Raw genomic sequence first — 19,550 nt, forward strand, 5'->3', positions numbered from 1 at the left:
GTTACCGAAGCTTCATGGATCTGTTCTTAGACTCTTTCTCATCCATTTATTTCTTTCCACTCTCTGGGCCTGTTTTAGCTCTGGCCCTTCTCCCACGAGTCAGTAGTAAGCTTTAGAATGACAGTATGCCTTTCTCCCTAGATTACCAAATGTTTCTTTCTTTTTTTTTTTTTTTGCTGTACGCGGGCCTCTCACTGCTGTGGCCTCTCCTGTTGCGGAGCACAGGCTCCGGACGCGCAGGCTCAGCGGCCATGGCTCAAGGGCCCAGCGGCTCCGCGGCATGTGGGATCTTCCCGGACCGGGGCACGAACCCGTGTCCCCTGCATCGGCAGGCAGACTCTCAACCACTGCGCCACCAGGGAAGCCCCCAAATGTTTCTTTAGGTATTAAAATAGTTAATACTTCCTCTCCATTCCAGATATTAAACGTTAAATACTCACACCTATGAGTGGTTTATTTATCTTTCAGGATTAGGACTTAAAAGATAAATTGACTTAGAGTAATGTAGGAACTTTTTGAAGATTGGCACTTTATAGTTTATTGGGTGCACCTGTAAAAGCTCCTCACAGCCATGCCATCTTATAATTTAAAGTTTCTGTTATTTTTGAAGTACTGCAAGAGGATCCTGAGTCATACATTGGATAATAAAATGTTGGAGCAAACAGTTATACATGGAGACAAATACTGTTTAGGTGGAATATTCTTAAAAACTCTTCCTGCTAAATTAGTTAATCTTTTGGTCTACTTTTCTTTTCTAATTTAGCTTTTTGTGCACTGGTTTTGATAAAGTGATGCTAATATGGTTTTCTTTGTGGTGAGTGCCTCATTGCTTAGGCCATAGTGTTAATGAGGTTAAGGACATTGTTCTGATTTCCCAATGGTTCAGTTATCTTCCTGCAAGTCTGTAGCCACAGACTGACCTTCAAACCATGGTCAACCATTTCATAAATATTAGTCACGAGGGAGAAAGAGTAGGGGAGTCAGAATGGCTCAGTGCCAATTCATGCTAAAGCAAGTTAAGGCAGATGCCCTACCAAACGTGGTTTAGGAGTTTTGTCTTCTCTTGTTTAGAAGTAACTCAGCATTTATTTAATTTCTTTAATTTGCTACAGATTGCACCTCTATGGCCCTCAACAATGTTAGTTGCTATAGCTTTCCACCTTCTTTCTCTTGTCTTTAAGCTGGATGGCTTACTGAATGTACCGAGATGCAGTGTGTTGAGATGAAAAGGGCATGGTTTTTGGAGTCAGGCCCTCGGCTCTACTTCTATCACTATTTAGTTGTGTGCCCTTGCTTAAATTTCTTAATCTCCAACTTTCTGATTCTTCCTTGGAAAAAAATACCTACTTTATATGGTTGTAAGAATAAAATAATATACATAAGTCAAGAAATAGTACCTGCATAATAAATGCTAAAGTTCTCTATTTGTCTTTTGTGATACATAAATAAATCTAATCGGTTAGGAAAGTTTCATACGGCTACCTTTTTTTTTTTTTAACATCTTTATTGGAGTATAATTGCTTTACAATGGTGCATTAGTTTCTGCTGTATAACAAAGTGAATGAGCTATACATATACATATAACCCCATACCTCCTCCCTCTTGTGTCTCCCTCCCACCCTCCCTATCCCACCCCTCTAGGTGGACACAAAGCACCGAGCTGATCTCCCTGTGCTATGCGGCTGCTTCCCACTAGCTACCTATTTTACATTTGAGGCTACCATTTATTTAACGCCTACTTAGTGCCAAGCGTGCTTTATATATATATTATCTCTACTCCTCATGATAACCTCAAAAGGTAATTTACAGTTATTTCTTTTAAGATGAGGAAACTGAGATAAGTTGCTGCTATCTGGGATGCATGGTTTTCACTGAAGCACAGGACACAGTAAACTGGGGATATAGGGATATTTCTAGGGAAGTGGTTTTTAAGCATTATAGTTGAATGACTACCTGGAGGGGTTGTTTGTTAAAAAGGCAGACTCTTGGGGCCCATCTGCAAGGACCCTGGGTCTGGAGCCCAGGAAATTGCAGTTTTAACGAGCTGTCTGTGCCATTTCGATACAGCTGGTTCTTTGGAGGGCACTTAAACCTATGCATCATTCTTGAATTTGGTTCATTTCCCTTACACGCCACCCCCCCCCCCGCCCCGCTTTAAACTGTGGTCGGAGGAAGAGGAGAATTCAGAGGCAGGCTATGGTCTTTAGGCTAACACTAATTTGCATAGGTAAATAACACTCTCAACTCTTCATTACCTAAAGATGCTTACCCTCTAGTGATACCTCTATACACTGCCTGCAGTTCTTGATGTCTTGTCAACCTGGATTCATTCAGGCTCTAACTGTATTAGCATCAAATAGATGAGGAGAAGCAGAGATGCGTACAGGGTAATTCCGGTCATTGCCCTGTGGAACTGTTACAAGATGCAATCTTTTGCAACTTCAATTTTCTTGACCGTAAATGGGATGACACTTGTCTTATAAAGTTATTGTAAGGATTACTACACTGTCTAGCACATGGCAGGTATTATAAATGGCAGGTATTATTATTTAATTAATTAATTATTTATTTTTGTGAGATATCAAACATGATGACATATATTAAAGCACTCTATAAACCAGCTCATACTCGGAAACCCTTCCCTCCAACATAATCTTTTAGAGAATGTGAAGAAAACTGTGGACTAACTATAACCATCCTGTGAAAATATAATAATGCCAGTCAACATAGATCATTTAAAATGTCTCAGGTTTGGTTCAAGATGGCAGAGTAGAAGGACGTGCTCTCACTCCCTCTTGCAAAAGCACCGGAATCACAACTAACTGCTGAACAATCATCAACTGGAAGACACTGGAACTCACCAAAAAAGATACCGCACATGAAAAGACAAAGGAGAAGCCACAGTGAGTCGGTAGGAGGGGCACAATCACAATAAAATCAAATCCCATAACTGTTGGGTGGGTCACTGCCAGACTGGAGAACACTTATACCACAGAAGTCCACCCACTGGAGTGAAGGTTCTGAGTCCCACGTCAGGCTTCCCAACCTGGTAGTCCAGCAATGGGAGAAGGAATCCCTAGAGAATCAGACTTTGAAGGCTAGCGGGATTTGATTGCAGGACTTCAACAGTACTGGGGGAAACAGAGACTCCACTCTCAGAGGGCACACACAAAGTAGTGTGCACATCGGGACCCGGAGGAAGGAGCAGTGACCCCATAGGAGACTGAACCAGATCTACCTGCTAGTGTTGGAGGGTCTCCTGAAGATGTGGAGGGTGGCTGTGGCTCACCATGGGGACAAGGACACTGGCAGCATAAGTTCTGGGAAGTACTCCTTGACATGAGCCCTCCCGGAGTGCACCATTAGCCCCATCAAAGAGCCCAGGTAGGCTCCAGTGTTGGGTCGCCTCAGGCCAAACAACCAACAGGGAGGAAACCCAGCCCCACCCATGAGCAGACAAGCTGATTAAAGTTTTACTGAGCTCTGCCCACCAGAGCAACACCCAGCTCTACCCACCGCCAGTCCCTCTCGTCAGGAAACTTGCACAAGCCTCTTAGATAGCCTCATCCACCAGAGGGCAGACAGCAGAAGCAACAAAACTACAATCCTTCAGCCTGTGGAACAAAAACCACATTCACAGAAAGACAGACAAGATGAAAAGGGAGAGGGTTATGTACTAGATGAAGGAACACGATAAAACCCCAGAAAAACAACTAAATGAAGTGGAGATAGGCAACCTTCCAGAAAAAGAATTCAGAATAATGATAGTGAAGATGATCCAGGGCCTCGGAAAAAGAATGGAGGCAAAGATGGAGAAGATACAAGAAATGTTTAACAAGACCTAGAAGAATTAAAGAACACACAAACAGAGATGAACAATACAATAACTGAAATGAAAACTACACTAGAAGGAATCAATAGCAGAATAACTGAGGCAGAAGAATGGATAAGTGACCTGGAAGACAGAATGGTGAAATTCACTGCTGCAGAATAGAGTAAAGACAAAAGAATGAAAATAAATGAGAACAGCCTAAGAGACCTCTGGGACAACATTAAACACACCAACATTCGAATTACTGGGGTCCCAGAAGAAGAAGAGAGAGAGAAAGGACCAGAGAAAATATTTGAAGAGATTGTAGTTGAAAACTTCCCAAACATGGGAAAGGAAATAGCCACCCAAGTCCAGGAAGCGCAGAGGGTCCCACACAGGATAAACCCAAGGAGAAACACGCCAAGACACAGCGTAATCAAATTGGCAAAAATTAAAGACAAAGAAAAATTACTGAAAGCAGCAAGAGAAAAATGACAAATAATATACAAGAGAATTCCCATAAGGTTAACAGCTGAGTTCTCAGCAGAAACTCTACAAGCCAGAAGGGAGTGGCATGATATACTTCAAGTGATGAAAGGGAAGAACCTACAACCAAGATTACTCTACCTGGCAAGGATCTCATTCAGATTTGATGGAGAAATCAAAAGCTTTACAGACAAGCAAAAGCTAAGAGAATTCAGCACCACCGAACCAGCTGTACAACAAATGCTAAAGGAACTTCTCTAAGTGGGAAACACAAGAGAAGAAAAGGACCTACAAAAACAAACCCAAAAGAATTAAGAGAATGGTAATAGGAACATACATATCAATAATTACCTTAAACGTGAATGGATTAAATGCTCCAGCCAAAAGACACGAGCTCACTGAATGGATACAAAAACAAGACCCATATATGTGCTGTCTACAAGAGACTTACTTCAGACCTAGGGACACATACAAACTGAGAGTGAGGGGATGGAAAAAGGTATTCCATGCAAATGGAAATCAAAAGAAAGCGAGAGTAGCAATACTCATATCAGATAAAATAGAATTTAAAATAAGGAATGTTACAAGAGACAAGGAAGGACACTACATAATGATCAAGGGATCAATCCAAGAAGAAAATATATCAATTATATAAATATATATGCACCCAATATAGGAGCACCTCAACACATAAGGCAACTGCTAACAGCTATATACAGCAGCACAGTAACACTGGGGGACTTTAACACCTCACTGACACAATGGATAGATCGTCCAAACAGAAAATTAATAAGGAAATACAAGCTTTAAATGACACAATAAACCAGATAGACGTAATTGATATTTTTAGGACATTCCATCCAAAAACAGAAGATTATACTCTCTTCTCAAGTGCGTACCGAATATTCTCCAGGATAGATCATATCTTGGGTCACAGACCAAGCCTCAGTAAATCTAAGAAAATTGAAATCATATCAAGCATCTTTTCTGACCACAATGCTATGAGATTAGAAATCAATTACAGGGAAAAAACCATAAAAAACACAAACACGTGGGGGCTAAACAATACATTACTAAATAACCAGGAGATCACTGAAGAAATCTAAGAGGAAATCAAAAAATACCTAGAGAAGAATGACAATGAAGGCATGATGATCCAAAACCTATGGGATGTAGCAAAAGCAGTTCTAAGAGGGAAGCTTATAGCCATACAAGCCTACCTCAAGAAACAAGAAACACCTCAAATAAACAACCAAACCTTACACCTAAAAGAACGAGAGAAAGAAGAACAAACAAAACCCAAAGTTAGCAGAAGGAAAGAAATCATAAAGATCAGGTCAGAAATAAATGAAATAGAAACAAAGAAAACAATAGCAAAGATGAATTAAACTAAAAGCTGGTTCTTTGAGAACATAAACAAAATTGATAAACCATTAACCAGACTCCTCAAGAAAAAGAAGGAGAGGACTCAAATCAATAAAATTAGATATGAAAAAGGAGAAGTTACAACAGACACCTCAGAATACAAAGCATCCTAAGAGACTGCTACAAGCAACTCTATGCCAATAAAACGGACAACCTGGAAGAAATGGATAAATTCTTAGAAAGGTACAACCTTCCAAGACTGAACAAGGAAGAAATAGAAAACATGAACAGACCAATCACAAGTAATGAAATTGAAATTATGATTTAAAATCTTCCAACAAAAGTCCAGGACCAGATGGCTTCACAGGTGAATTCTATCAAACATTTAGAGAAGAGGTAACACCCATCCTTCTCAAACTCTTCCAAAAAATTGCAGAGGAAGGAACACTCCCAAACTCATTCTACGAGGCCACCATCACCCTGATACCAAAACCAGACAAAAATACTACAAAAAAAAGAAAATTACAGACCAATATCACTGATGAGAATAGATGCAAAAATCCTCAACAAAATACTAGCAAACAGAATCCAACAACACATTAAAAGGATCATATACCATGATCAAGTGGGATTTATCCCAGGGATGCAAGGATTCTTCACTATATGCAAATCAATCAATGTGATACACCATATTAACAAATTGAAGAAGAAAAACCATATGATCATCTCAGTAGATGCAGAAAAAGCTGTTGAGAAAATTCAACACCCATTTATGATAAAAACTCTCCAGAAAGTGGGCATAGAGGGAACGTACCTCAACATAATAAAGGCCATATACGACAAACCCACAGCAAACATCATTCTCAATGGTGAAAAACTGAAAGCATTTCCTCTACGATCAGGAACAAGACATTGATGTCCACTCTCACCACTATTATTCAACATAGTCTTTGAAGTCCTAGCCATGGCAATCAGAGAAGGAAAAGAAATAAAAGGAATACAAATTGGAAAAGAAGAAGTAAAACTGTCACTGTTTGCAGGTGACAAGATACTATACATAGAGAATCCTAAATTGCCACCAGAAAACTACTAGAGCAAATCAATGAACCTGGTAATGTTGCAGGAAAAAAAATTAATGCCATAGAAATCTCTTGCATTCCTATACACTAATGATGAAAAATCTGAAAGAGAAATTAAGGAAACACTCCCATGTATCATTGCAAAAAAAAAGAATAAAATACCTAGGAATAAACCTACCTGGGGAGACAAAAGACCTGTATGCAGAAAACTATAAGACACTGATGAAAGAAATTAAAGATGATACCAATAGATGGAGAGATGTACCATGTTCTTGGATTGGAAGAATCAATATTGTGAAAATGACTATACTACCCAAAGCAATCTTCAGATTCAATGCAATCCCTATTAAATTACCAATGGCATTTTTTTTTACAGAACTAGAACAAAAAATCTTAAAATTTGTGTGTAGACACAAAAGACCCTGAATAGCCACAGTGGTCTTGAGGGAAAAAAATGGAGCTGGAAGAATCAGACTCCCTGACTTCAGACTATACTACAAAGCTATAATAATCAAGACAATATGGTACTGGCACAAAAACAGAAACACAGATCAATGGAACAAGATAGAAAGCCCAGAGATAATCCCACACCCCTATGGTCAACTAATCTATGACAAAGGAGGCAGGGATATACAATGGAGAAAAGACAGTCTCTTCAATAAGTGGTGCTGGGAAAATTGGACAGCTACATATAAAAGAATGAAATTAGAATACTCCCTAACACCATACACAAAAATAAACTCAAAATGGATTCGAGACCTAAATATAAGACCAGACATCATAAAACTCTTGGAGGAAACCATAGGAATAACACTCTTTGACATAAATCACAGCAAGATCTTTTTTGATCCACCTCCTAGAGTAATGGAAATAAAAATAAACAAATGGGACCTAATGAAACTTCAAAGCTTTTGCACAGCAAAGGAAACAATAAACAAGTCGAAAAGACAACCCTCAGAATGGGAGAAAATATTTGCAAACGAATCAATGGAGAAAGGATTAATCTCCAAAATATATAAACAGCTCATGCAGCTCAATATTAAAGAAACAAACAACTCAATCCAAAAATGCGCAGAAGACCTAAATAGACATTTCTCCAAAGAAGACATACAGATGGCCAAGAAGCACATGAAAAGCTGCTCAACATCATTAATCATTGGAGAAATGCAAATCAAAACTACAATGAGGTATCACTTCACACCAGTTAGAATGGGCATCATCAGAAAATCTACAAACAACAAATGCTGGAGAGGGTGTGGAGAAAAGGGAACCCTCTTGCATTGTTGGTGGGAATGTAAATTGATACAGCCACTATGGAGAACAGTATGGAGGTTCCTTAAAAAACTAAAAATAGAATTACCATATGACCCAGCAATCCCACTACTGGGCATATACCCAAAGAAAACCATAATTTAAAAAGACACATGCACCCCAATGTTCACTGCAGCACTATTTATAATAGCCAGGACATGGAAGCAACCTAAATGCCCATCGACAGACCAATGGATAAAGAAGGTGTGGTACATATATACAATGGAATATTAGTCAGCCATAAAAAGGAACGAAATTGGGTCATTTGTTGAGACATGGATGGATCTAGAGACTGTGATACAGAGTGAAGTAAGTCAGAAAGAGAAAAGCAAATATCATATATTAATGCATATATGTGGAACCTAGAAAAATGGTACAGATGAACCGGTTTGCATGGCAGAAATTGAGACACAGATGCAGAGAACAAACGTACGGACACCAAGGGGGAAAGTGGTGGGTGTCGAGGGGTGGTCGTGTGATGAATTGGGAGATTGGGATTGAGATATATACACTAATATGTATAAAATGGATAACTAATAAGAGCCCGCTGTATAAAAAAAATCAATAAAATAAAATTCAAAATTTCAAAAAAAGACAGCAATGGTTACTGCACATAAAATAAAACATAATGTCTCCTTACCCACATTAAAAAACAGGCAAAATTAATTTTAATTATATGTTTAACCAAATATAAAAAATTTTGTCATTTTAACATGTAATCAATATAAAATTATTAACGACATTTTACATTATATTTTTCATTATAAGTCTTCAAAATCTACTTCAACTATAGCTCAATTTGGGCACTACATTTTCAGTGGTAAAGTGAAATCTAGTCCTTCCCAAACAATAAAGTTTGTGTTTAATGGAAGCATGTTATCCTACTTCAGGTTTTAAATTTAAATTAAACTTACATAAAACAAAAAATTCAGTGCTTCAGCCGCAGTAGACACATTTCAAATGCTCAATAGCCACACGTGACTAGTGGCTACGGGTTTGGACAGAGCATAGTTTTGGGTCTTCTCTAGAATTTTGTTTGCACTTCTAGGAGACTCACGGACCCCATGAGCCTTGCTTTACATGTCCCTTGGTTAAGAATTGTCCTTTTCACATTTTATAAGCCAATTCACTGTTTAAAAGAAGCCTACAAGTTACTTTCTGTATGTTCACTGAACATTATTCAAATTTGCTCATGAATAAATTCCTTGGGCTAAATCAAGCAACTTTACAGAAACTGCGAAGTGAACTATTGATCTGGATTTAGAAAAATAAGCTGAGGCTATAATGGTTGAACCACTTTTGGTCGCTGCTGTTTATCACGGTCTTCTGGTTTGATAAGAAGATTTAACTTCTAGATATTAAAGTTACTGATTTTCACTTTCCTGACAAGTAAACTTTAAGCGTCTTCACTTTTCAGGGCACATAAAGCTCACCCAAAAAACCAGGCAGTGGCTGCTGAACTTGCATAGACAGGAATTTATCCAAAGCTCGCTCCTATTTTAGCCAAAGCAACTGCTGGCCAATTCAAAGTTTCTTTAGAGAGAAATGCATCCACTATAAAACAGGCAGGGGGAGCGGACTTTTGCCAGGTACTGCTCAAAACCCCCTAAGACTACTGCCACCGAAAGTCTGTAGTGCAATTGTTTTACCGCAGGGGCTTCTGCTCGCCGCAGCACCCTTCTCCCAGCGCCTCCCAGCCCTGCTCGGCCCGGGGGCGTGGCCGGGGAGGAGGGGGCGTGCCTTGGCTCGGGGGCGGGGCCTGTGGGGGTTGGGGAGCCAGGAGGCGGAAGTTCCCGGGGGCCGTGGGGACGGCGTACACACCACGAGTCACTTGTCAGCGCTCGTCTGAGGCGGAGGCATCGCCGCGCCGGACCCGAGGTGAGTGGCCGCCCGCCGGCGATGCGCGTCTCGGATCCCCGATAGGGAGGAGGGAAAGAAGGGGTCGCCGTACGCAGAGCGCGTGGAGGGAAGCCCAGCTAGTGGAGAGGAGGGGGCGCGCCTCGCGCCGGGTGGCTGCTCAGGTGTTTGCCGGACGCCGATCAGCGGAGGTGGGAGAGCGGCGTGGGAAGAGGAGCGCCCGGGAAAGGGCGGCGCGGGAGCGGGCCCCAGGCCAGAGGACGGGCACTGGAGCTCGGGCGGATTGGGACGAGAGCGGCGGCATCGCCGGGCACGCACCTAGGCGTCCCGAGACACTCGCGTCCTGCGCGAGTCTCCCGGGGGTGTGGGGCGGATGCGGGTCTAAACGGGAACGGCGTGCTGATTTTTTATTTGCTCTCACGCTACTGAGAAGCATTTATTTCCCCCCGAATATTGAGGATTGTGTAACCTGTTAGGGGACAACTTCCGTGCGTCCAGAAATAAAGCTTGTTTAAAAAACAAATGTGTCATGAACGCCAGATTTATTAGTGCTCGCGTACTTGGTGGGGCTTTTTTCAAAAGACTGTGGTCCCGTTCGTTTGACAGTAAGTGGAAAAAGGAAGGGCGTATGGACAGGGTAGTCCTTGGAAAGAAAATTCGTGGCTGCGCTGGGCAGGGTAGGTCTCGGGTGTGATCGCCAGAGCCTCTCCCAAGTCTGCCTTCCTGACCACGGGGACGTTGGAAGCCGCCTGCCTAGGGAGCAGCCGGCTCGGGAACCTTATTTGGCAAACAGGGCTAGGCGTGAACCTCTCTGCTGGAAAACTGTCTCGTCGGCTACTTTCACCCGGTGCCTGTGGCTTTAGTTCTTCCACTCTACCTCCACAGTCGCTCAATCTGGGGAAGAAGAGGATCTCAAGATGCAGCTTTAATTTCAGACCCTTCTCGGAGAAATTCATCATGAGTTCTTTCCCTTCTCCCACCCACCGAAGAAGCTGGGCTAGGAGTGTGGGAAATGCCAGGCTTCCTGCCTAAGTACTAGAGCAAAGACATTGTTTGGACTTTCCCCTAAAAGACAATCCAGCACGGTACAGAAGTGCCAACATTTTCTACGTGCTTGAAAGCAGAAAGGCTGCTCAATATTTCCTGCCTGCTTGGTATTTAAGGAAGAGTTTGGGCACTAATATTACCAGACCTGGAAAAGGCCAATAGTATTAACAGTTGCTTCGGTTTCAGAATATTTTAAGGCACGTGAAGCTAGCAAAGGGAGAGTACTGGAAGGGAAACGACACTAGAAATGAACTGACGCTGGTTCTGTAGTGTGGCTGTGACCTTGCCAGTGCTAGAGATTTTAATAACAAATGGGAGAAATCAGGAAGGGAACTCGTAAGTAAAGGGAAGCTGCAGGTACGTAGGTTGATATATGAATTAAACACATTTTCTTGTAGGGAACATTGGGATTAGAGGAAGTGGAACCTAACTTTCAAATTCTTCTCTTGACAAAAAGTTAAAGATTAAAAAAGAAGGAGGGGTAGGCTGCCTGTGAAATATCTGTTGGCTTTACACACTTTTGATTTATATTGTGTGCCATTATCCAGTCTTTCTCTACAAGTTCTCTGAAACTTTTATTACAGTGAGAAAGCAATTAGACTATGTGGCTCCTTACTATTTGTGTTTCACATATATCAAATAGCTTGATCTCTGGTTTGGCCTTTTCATCTTTTTAGTGTTTGTTGCATCAGTATTGACGTAATGTATTATTGGCTAGTAGTTCAGTCAACTACTATGCCAGTGGAAAAGCCCATTTTGTTTCTGGGCAGATGCAGGGCAGATTTTCACTGATTTTTCTTTAAGAACTGGACTTATATGAAAGTTTTGCCTCATTTTCCCCATATGAGAAGATGGAATCTGCTTGCTTTTAATATACCCAGTGATTTGCATATCTACATCTGCCACTATTAATTTGGTGTGATGGAATAGAAATTTTCAATGGGTTAAAAAAATGGAATAATATTTTAAGACAGATAATAGGTGATGATTTGGCTGAATAGCACAGATTTTCCAAGGAAGTGTGTCTGAAACAGCTTTTTTTAAAAAAATGTGGTTTTAAAATTATTACACATGTGTCACATTATTTTTAAAGAGGGAAATAATAGGTGTCTTAGTATTACATTTTAGAAGACCTCCATTCCTCCCAGTTTCTCCCACTCACACATAACCACCATAACAACCAACACCAAACTCCGAGTCACACTTTTTTTTCTTTAGTTTTTTTTTGTTATATAGAAGTACTACCATGAGAGTCATTATGAGCGCACTTCCAGCAAAACAGAAGAAAGAAAGCACTGAAGCGCTGGTTCTTTTCTAAAGCTCTAATTCTTTCATGCATTAAGATTCACCTTTTATTCCTACCATGTTTAGTCAGACTTATACACTGTGTGGTAAATGCTCACTCCACTTTGCCTGATGAGGTGTGTATATAAAACAAAAAGCAGGTTCTGATTGAAATATCATTGTGCTAGAGTATTGCCCATCATTGCCTGTCCGAAGGAAATGTAAATAATTTCTTTGCGTGGAAAATAACATGTCCTCAGAAGAGGAAATACAAGTTGTAGTTTATAATTGGAGAGAATAGTTTTATGCATTAAAAAACAACTTCTCGTTTTAAAGAATTTAGAGTTTGGAAAGCATGAATGAGAGTCTACCGATTTGTAGTTCTTTTCATATGTTAGGATAACTTAGAATTTAAGTAAGTGAAATTGAAGGACTCTTGCTAACTGCAGGCAGAAGGACAGGGAAAATCATTTTGAATTAAACCTGAAATAAAGTTTTGTTCTTTTTTTGTATAAAATGAAGTGTTGTAAAGTACTTTGAATTAAAGTTTGTATGCAAGAAGCCACAAATTATAGTGTAGCAAGTTGTAAAACTGATCAAATGTCTAGAAATATACTCTGATATGGAATTTTTAGACTATGGAAATTGGCATGAGTTTAGAGATTATGTATTAGCTCATAGATTCCTTTTCTTTGACTGAAATGAGAACTTAATATGACTTATTTTGCATATCCCCTCTTCCCCCCAAAACAAAATACTGAAGATAAACATTTTTGTTAACCATCTAATTTTCTTTCACAGTTTCTTTCATTTTTGGGCATTGGACTTTGAGCCATTAGAACCATGAGCAACTACAGTGTGTCCTTGGTTGGCCCAGCTCCTTGGGGTTTCCGGCTACAAGGTGGCAAGGATTTCAACATGCCTCTGACAATCTCTAGCGTAAGCAAACTTTACAGATTTTATTGTGGATGTTCATTCAATGCATAGTCCTAGAAACATCACGGCCGAGTTGTCGAATTCTCTGGATGACCTGCGCTCTACTTAATAGAATTGCTTATGGAATATGATCTCAGCAAACTTAGTTATGTATAATAAAGGATGGGCTGGGGAGGGAATTTAGCAAGGATAATTGATTTCAATTAAGCTTATTTTCCCCCATCTTAATAATAAAGTTGAAAGCATTTAACTGGGGGGACAGACTCCAAGTCTTTGAACAGTGGCTAATTTGGGGAGTTCTCTGGACCTTAGTTTCTTCATATGTAATAGAAGTTTACACTGGGATTTTCACGGTCCCTTTCAGCTCCAAAAGCTGTTTATTAGAAACTGTTGATCAATATTGAATAAAAGGACTGTTTTTGGTGTTATTTCCTCAGCTCGCTCTCTGGTGAGGGGTTAGTCTACAGTAAAATGGCCAAAAGCTACTTACCTATGAAGAGAAAACGAAGGGCTTGGATGGCCAACCAGATAGTCAGCCTTTGAATGCTTAAGATTTGGCTGTTTACCTCATGGATTTAGTTTGAATGTATTCTGTGTATATATTTTAATGACATGTTTTCATGATGATAATGACACTGATGAAGGGAGTAATTATAGCTTTCATTTATTGAGGTTTGACTGGGTGTCAGGCATTGTTTCACTTTCATCTCCAGTAGATAATTATTGCTGTTAATTACTTGTATAACATTTCATAGGGTTTTTTGTATATTCAAATAAATATGAATATCTATTCACCTTTTACTTACATGGTAGCATCTTAATACACACTGTTCCACACATTGCTTTTTTTCTTAACAATTTACCTTAGAGAGCTTTCCCTGTTACTAGAGTTTTTTTCTTTTTCTTTTCTTTTTTTTAATAACAGATGTATAGGATTCTTTTGTAGGGAAGTAAAATTTATTTAAGTAATCCCCTATTGAAGGGCATTTATACTGTTGCCAGTATTGCTATTACAAGTAATGCTTCAGTGGATATCATATATACATAATTATATATGTATAATTTTGATAGGTTATGCCAGTTTGCACTTTTGTGTAATACATAAAAAAATCTATTCCCCCAACAGCATTACCAGCAAACTTTCGGGTTTTTGCCAAGTTCTTTACTTCATCTCAGTTAATTCTCACACCAACCTGTGAAGTAGTGGTTTTATTCTCATTGTAAAGAACTGTGCTGTGAGCTCCCATGGCTGGTGTGGAAGAACTGGCTTTCAAGCAGTTAATGCTCTGCTTCCTCCCCAATAAGCTTTATCATAAATTTAGGTAGATTGCTTCTCTAGTTAGATATTTAGAGAGTTATCTTTTGGTTTAATTATATATGTACTTATTATTTAATTATATATGTGTGTATATATATATATATATACACACACACACATACACACACTGCTTCTTACAGTATGTATATCCAACTCGATTTTGAAAGATTAAAAATAAGTTTGTAACAATTACGTATCTCTATTAAAATACTTCAAATCCCAGTTTACTAATGAAGTTTTCCTTGTTTCTTGGCTCTGGATTTTTAAAATAGTTATCTTTATCAAATTCCATCTTGATTCCAGTTACTCAGATTTTACAAGGAAACACATGTATGTAATCCAGCCTGAAAGTTTTAAGACTTTGCCTGGTTGGATGAAATTTTAAATGTAAAGCATCTGTGTGAAAATGTGTCTTGTGATTTATTCCTGTTTGAGGGGGGCAGTATCTTTTTGCCTCCTACTGAAGAGCCATCATGAAGAAAGGAAGAATATTTGAATATTGTCTGTTTTTGCATTCTGTTTACATTATTTTACATTAATTTTGAATATCCTAGTTTATGATAATGGACTAAAGAAAATTATGGTTTAAATGCTTCCATTTTTTGCTGCAAAAAAAGTGTAGAAACAAATTAACACCTCATGCAACACACTTTGTTGTTTGATTGTAGAAGTGCAAATGGAGTATGTAAATGTTGTGGTACCATACCTTTAAAAAAGTTTTCTGTGCTTCAGTTTCCTGGCAGACAATCTGAGTTCCATGTTGTGATGCTGATACAACAGAACACTGTGTACATACATATGTGCCCTCTCCTGGCACAGAAGAAATGCTTTCCTTGTGTAGACAGAGTGTTAATTAAAGGATTTTGAACACACTGATTAAAAGAGACTACAGTAACAAAGCTGCTGAGTTATTTCTGTTCTCTTACAAAAGTCTCTGCCATCTCCTGTGACCTTTTTGGGCCTTGTGCAGTGGGGCATGCAATTCATTCTGGATTGGCCAGGAGAGGGAATGTTGGTGCAACTGTGCAGCTAGGCTGTTGGCCTTTCATTGTAGTTATTTTTAACCCCTTGTGTGGTTCAGTTTAAACAGGCCTAGAAACATTGCCTAATAAAGATGGGTGCCTAATAACTAATCCATATTGTGGTAGTAAGATTATTAATGTTATACCTCATCTTAATTAGTTCTCTGGTTATATTTATTCTGCCTTAATTATGTAAAATTATTGGGATATATTTCAGTGGTCACCAGATTATTTAATTAGTAGTATCAAGAAGCAATTAAAACCTGAAAGCATGCCTTAAAATATGTAATTTAGTGATTCTCTTACTTTAATAATGTATGTGGAATTCTTAACAAGGTCTGGCATGGTATTCTCTCAGTTGTTATCTTTTACAATAATATGAAATTAAAAAGAAAAAATTTAGAGACTTGAAACATCAAATCCCCCATAATTTTAGGGAACATAGCAGTTATGTATTTTTTTACTTACAGTCTGTTGGAATTGATAAAGAAAAATAAACTTACAGGTTTGTGCTTCGCTAGGAACCTGCATCTATATATAGTTCAAACGTATACAGTATTTCCTCCGGTCATGTATTATTATGATGAACTCCAAAGGGCTCTTTACGTTTCCTTATAATATTGGAACTCTGTGATATCAAATGTATTTGAGATAAATAAGCCATTGGCTGGGACTTGAACATTCTGTTTTCTTGAGATTTCGTTACCAGCATAGGAATATATGGATTATGACTTGCTTCGTAAAGCATACAAACTGTAAAATTTTAACATTACCCTCAGATTTTGTTCCCCGTCTCTTCTGTATGAGTTTTGCATACTTTGTTAGTAGGTGGGTTTCTAAGATAAGATTGGTGATCGTTGCAGACTTTTTGAAAAGATCGTCAAATTGCTGTAATTGCCTGATCCCATGTCATTGTCTTCAATTTCCTATCCTTAAAGTGGTGTGTTGGCTACTCGAGTTTGCAGGCTGTCTTTTTATGACCCTGTATTTATGGAATTGCCTTGAAGCCATGGTATGTGAGGATGGGTTTTATTGTAGCAGTGTGGGTTTGTTGGTCTTTGCCAATATATTTTATAAGAAGAAATAGGAGACTTGTTGCACAATTCAAGGCCGTATTTTGGCAAGTTGCTGACCCTCATGATGGAATTACAAGAAAGATAGTATATTTGTGAATAACATTTTAAGTACAGCATCCTAAAATTGAAATACTCTCCTTGTGTTATTTTCTGATGTATGACATTAGAATTTTTCCCTTAGCTGTCAGTATTTGGATTTCTTGAAGTTGATCTCCCAATTCTCTATAAACACATCTATGGTGTTTCTTTAGCAGATAAAATCAGGTCAGACATTTTAATACCCAAATAATAGAGATTTTGATTCTCAACAGTTAGGGTCGGATCATTTGTTACCAAGTCAGACAAGATTTTAGTTGGATTTGAAAAGCAGAAGAAATGTACCATTTCCTGGAGTATGGAGTCCCGTTTAGGAGTATTAATAGAACAGAGAAAGAGCCGTGAAAACACTTTGCTGTGAATTCATTCATTCAGTAATTAAAAGGATACTTCCTAGAAGCCATTGAAGAAGAGACAAAGCATTGGGGAGTACAAAGGTTGGGGCGAAAAATAAACACAGTACTAGACAATGTCATAAGACCTGTCACAAGACAATATTTGATGGAATGACAGAGATACAGATAAGTGTTTCTCAGTTTCAGTGGGCACAGACCTTTCATATCTGTTTAGGGGTAGAGGGTTGGCTTCCTACAGGAGAAATTAATTGAACTGGTCCTTGAAGAATGAAATCTGAACACCTCAAAGTCAGTATTTCTCTGTGTTGGTTTTCAGTTCAAAGTGAAGACGAAGACTTTTCTTGCCATTGCTTGAGTCTGAGTGAAGCTGTGAATATAGCTGAGTGATTCTCCAGACAGGCCAGCTGCAGAGTTTCCCTCCTAGAGGTGGGCAGAAAGAGACTTTCAGTCCTCAAGCTGAAATGGGAGAACCATCCTCCCTTGAATAAATGGGCCCATTGTTAATTTTAAGCTGTTGAGTATTTTCTTTTACATTCCCTTCCAACTACCCTGTTATTATGCCAAATGAGAAAGTTGATAATTTAGCTTGTTTAACTGCATAATGTGCATTTCACATGTATGTTCACCCTCTGCTTTTAAAATATTAATCACCTTTTGTGGGGGGCTCAGAGACCTGTCTTTTCCCGCGTGGCAGTTTTCTGTCATTTGTGGTCCCAAGGGTCAAGAATCTCAAGATAATTCTGAAGGTTTTTTTCTGGTTTGTTATTTGTAAAGAAATGAAAATCTTTATCAGTATGTTTTATTGTAAGTTAATAGTTTGAGGAAAAAAAGGCTTTTTTTTTTTTTTTTTTTAGTTTTTAATGAATATTGGGCATTTTGGAAAGTTATTGGTTAAAAGGAATTTTACTGGTATGCAGGATTTTTGTATCTGATGGAAGAAACAATATTGTAGAGATTGGGTGAAGTAAGAATAGCACTTTAGACCTAAGTAAGGGAGATTTTCATACAAGCTATTCAGCTACTCATGAGTTAGGTCTAATATTTGCTTACTTAAACTCAGAATAACCAAAGCCTATAGACTTGTTTTCAGTCATTTTTGAGAACTTTCAATGCAAAGAGCTTGTGATGATTGTTGGTTAGGCTGCAGTGTGAATATATAGTTAATCTGAATATACAGTTAGTCTTTGTCTGAAATATCCTGTTTGCAGTAGTTCTTACCCAGGTTCCCATGCACTGCAAGACTGGTCATGGCCTTTTCCCCCAGTTACAACTGCATGGAGGAGAAATACGATATGAGCTAGTTAATCTAGGAGCAAACATTGCTCCAGATAAAAAGGGGTTGTTTCTTTGGCATCTTATTATTATTATTTTTAATTTATTTATTTTATTTTTGGCTGCGTTGGGTTTTTGTTGCTGCGCGGGGCTTTTCTCTAGTTGCGGCGAGCGGGGGCTACTCTTCCTTGCGGTGCACGGGTTTCTCACTGCGGTGTCTTCTCTTATTGCAGAGTATGGGCTGTAGGTGTGCAGGCTCAGTAGTTGTGGCACTCAGGCTCAGCAGTTGTGGCTCGCAGGCTCTAGAGCACAGGCTCAGTAGTTTTGGCTTACGGGCTTAGTTGCTCTGCTGGATGTGGGATCTTCCTGGACCAGGGCTCGAACCCGTGTCTTCTGCATTGGCAGGCGGATTCTTAACCACAGCACCAACAGGGAAGCCCCTCTTTGGCGTCTTATAAGAGATAATTATGTTTCAGCTTTAGGAGGTGAGACTCTAGGCGTTTGTTTGAATTTTTGAAATGTAGAAATATTGAGTATACGATATAAAACTTGACAAAACAGGATCCTCACATGTGAAATGTTAATATATGTATGGATTTGCAAATAAGTGACATAATATTGGGAATGAAAAGAAAACATTAGTTTAAGAAAGTAATGAGCAGTGACCATGGTGTGGTGACCCCTAATTTAGGTATTCTGGGTGCAGAGCCACTGTATAGCCCTGCTGGGAATTCAGGTTTGTTTTTTAAATTACAGAGTGGGAAAATCACTTTTATAGCATAGATACTCTTTTTTTTAAAGGTAATAAAATATTTAGGTATGGACAGAACAAGACAGTATTGAATGAATGTTTAAAGTCAGGCTTGGAAGAATTTTTTATAGTATTAAAATGGAATCTCTCAAATCTTCACTTCCCCATCTTCTGTCACCTTATTATCATTTCTTTCTTGTTGCATAAGTGGAGTTATCTATCCTGTAAATACTCAGATTTCTTTTACAGCTGAGTTTGTTACCCATTTTGTATGATAATTACTGGAACAAAGTTCATCAACCTCATTGGCATTTAGTCCACCCGGCAGGGCTAAGCAGTTGCAGCAGATGTCCTTGTCCAGCCTAAATGGAGGAGAGTAAAATGAACTGGGGACTTGACGGGAGGGAAAGAACAAGTTAGATTGAAAGAGAAAAAGAAAGAGGTAGTTTTAAAAAGGTTACAATGGGAACAGTTATTTACTGG

General features: G+C 39.0%; 1 protein-coding gene across 6 annotated transcripts in view; it reads left to right on the forward strand.

Moving 5' to 3' along the window:
• The first annotated feature begins 9,836 nt into the window (after positions 1 to 9,836).
• The window catches only part of PDLIM5 (PDZ and LIM domain 5), a 213,821-nt gene continuing 204,107 nt past the window's right edge, over positions 9,837 to 19,550 (forward strand). For all 6 annotated transcript variants that reach the window (XM_060147578.1, XM_060147579.1, XM_060147580.1 and 3 more), the window contains exons 1-2: positions 9,837 to 9,930; positions 13,042 to 13,179. In XM_060147578.1, the coding sequence (XP_060003561.1) occupies positions 13,084 to 13,179 (96 nt within the window). In that variant the 5' untranslated portion in view covers positions 9,837 to 9,930; positions 13,042 to 13,083. The remainder of the gene's footprint in view (positions 9,931 to 13,041; positions 13,180 to 19,550) is intronic.

This window comes from Lagenorhynchus albirostris, chromosome 4 (assembly GCF_949774975.1).
Source record: "Lagenorhynchus albirostris chromosome 4, mLagAlb1.1, whole genome shotgun sequence".
NCBI lineage: Eukaryota > Metazoa > Chordata > Mammalia > Artiodactyla > Delphinidae > Lagenorhynchus > Lagenorhynchus albirostris.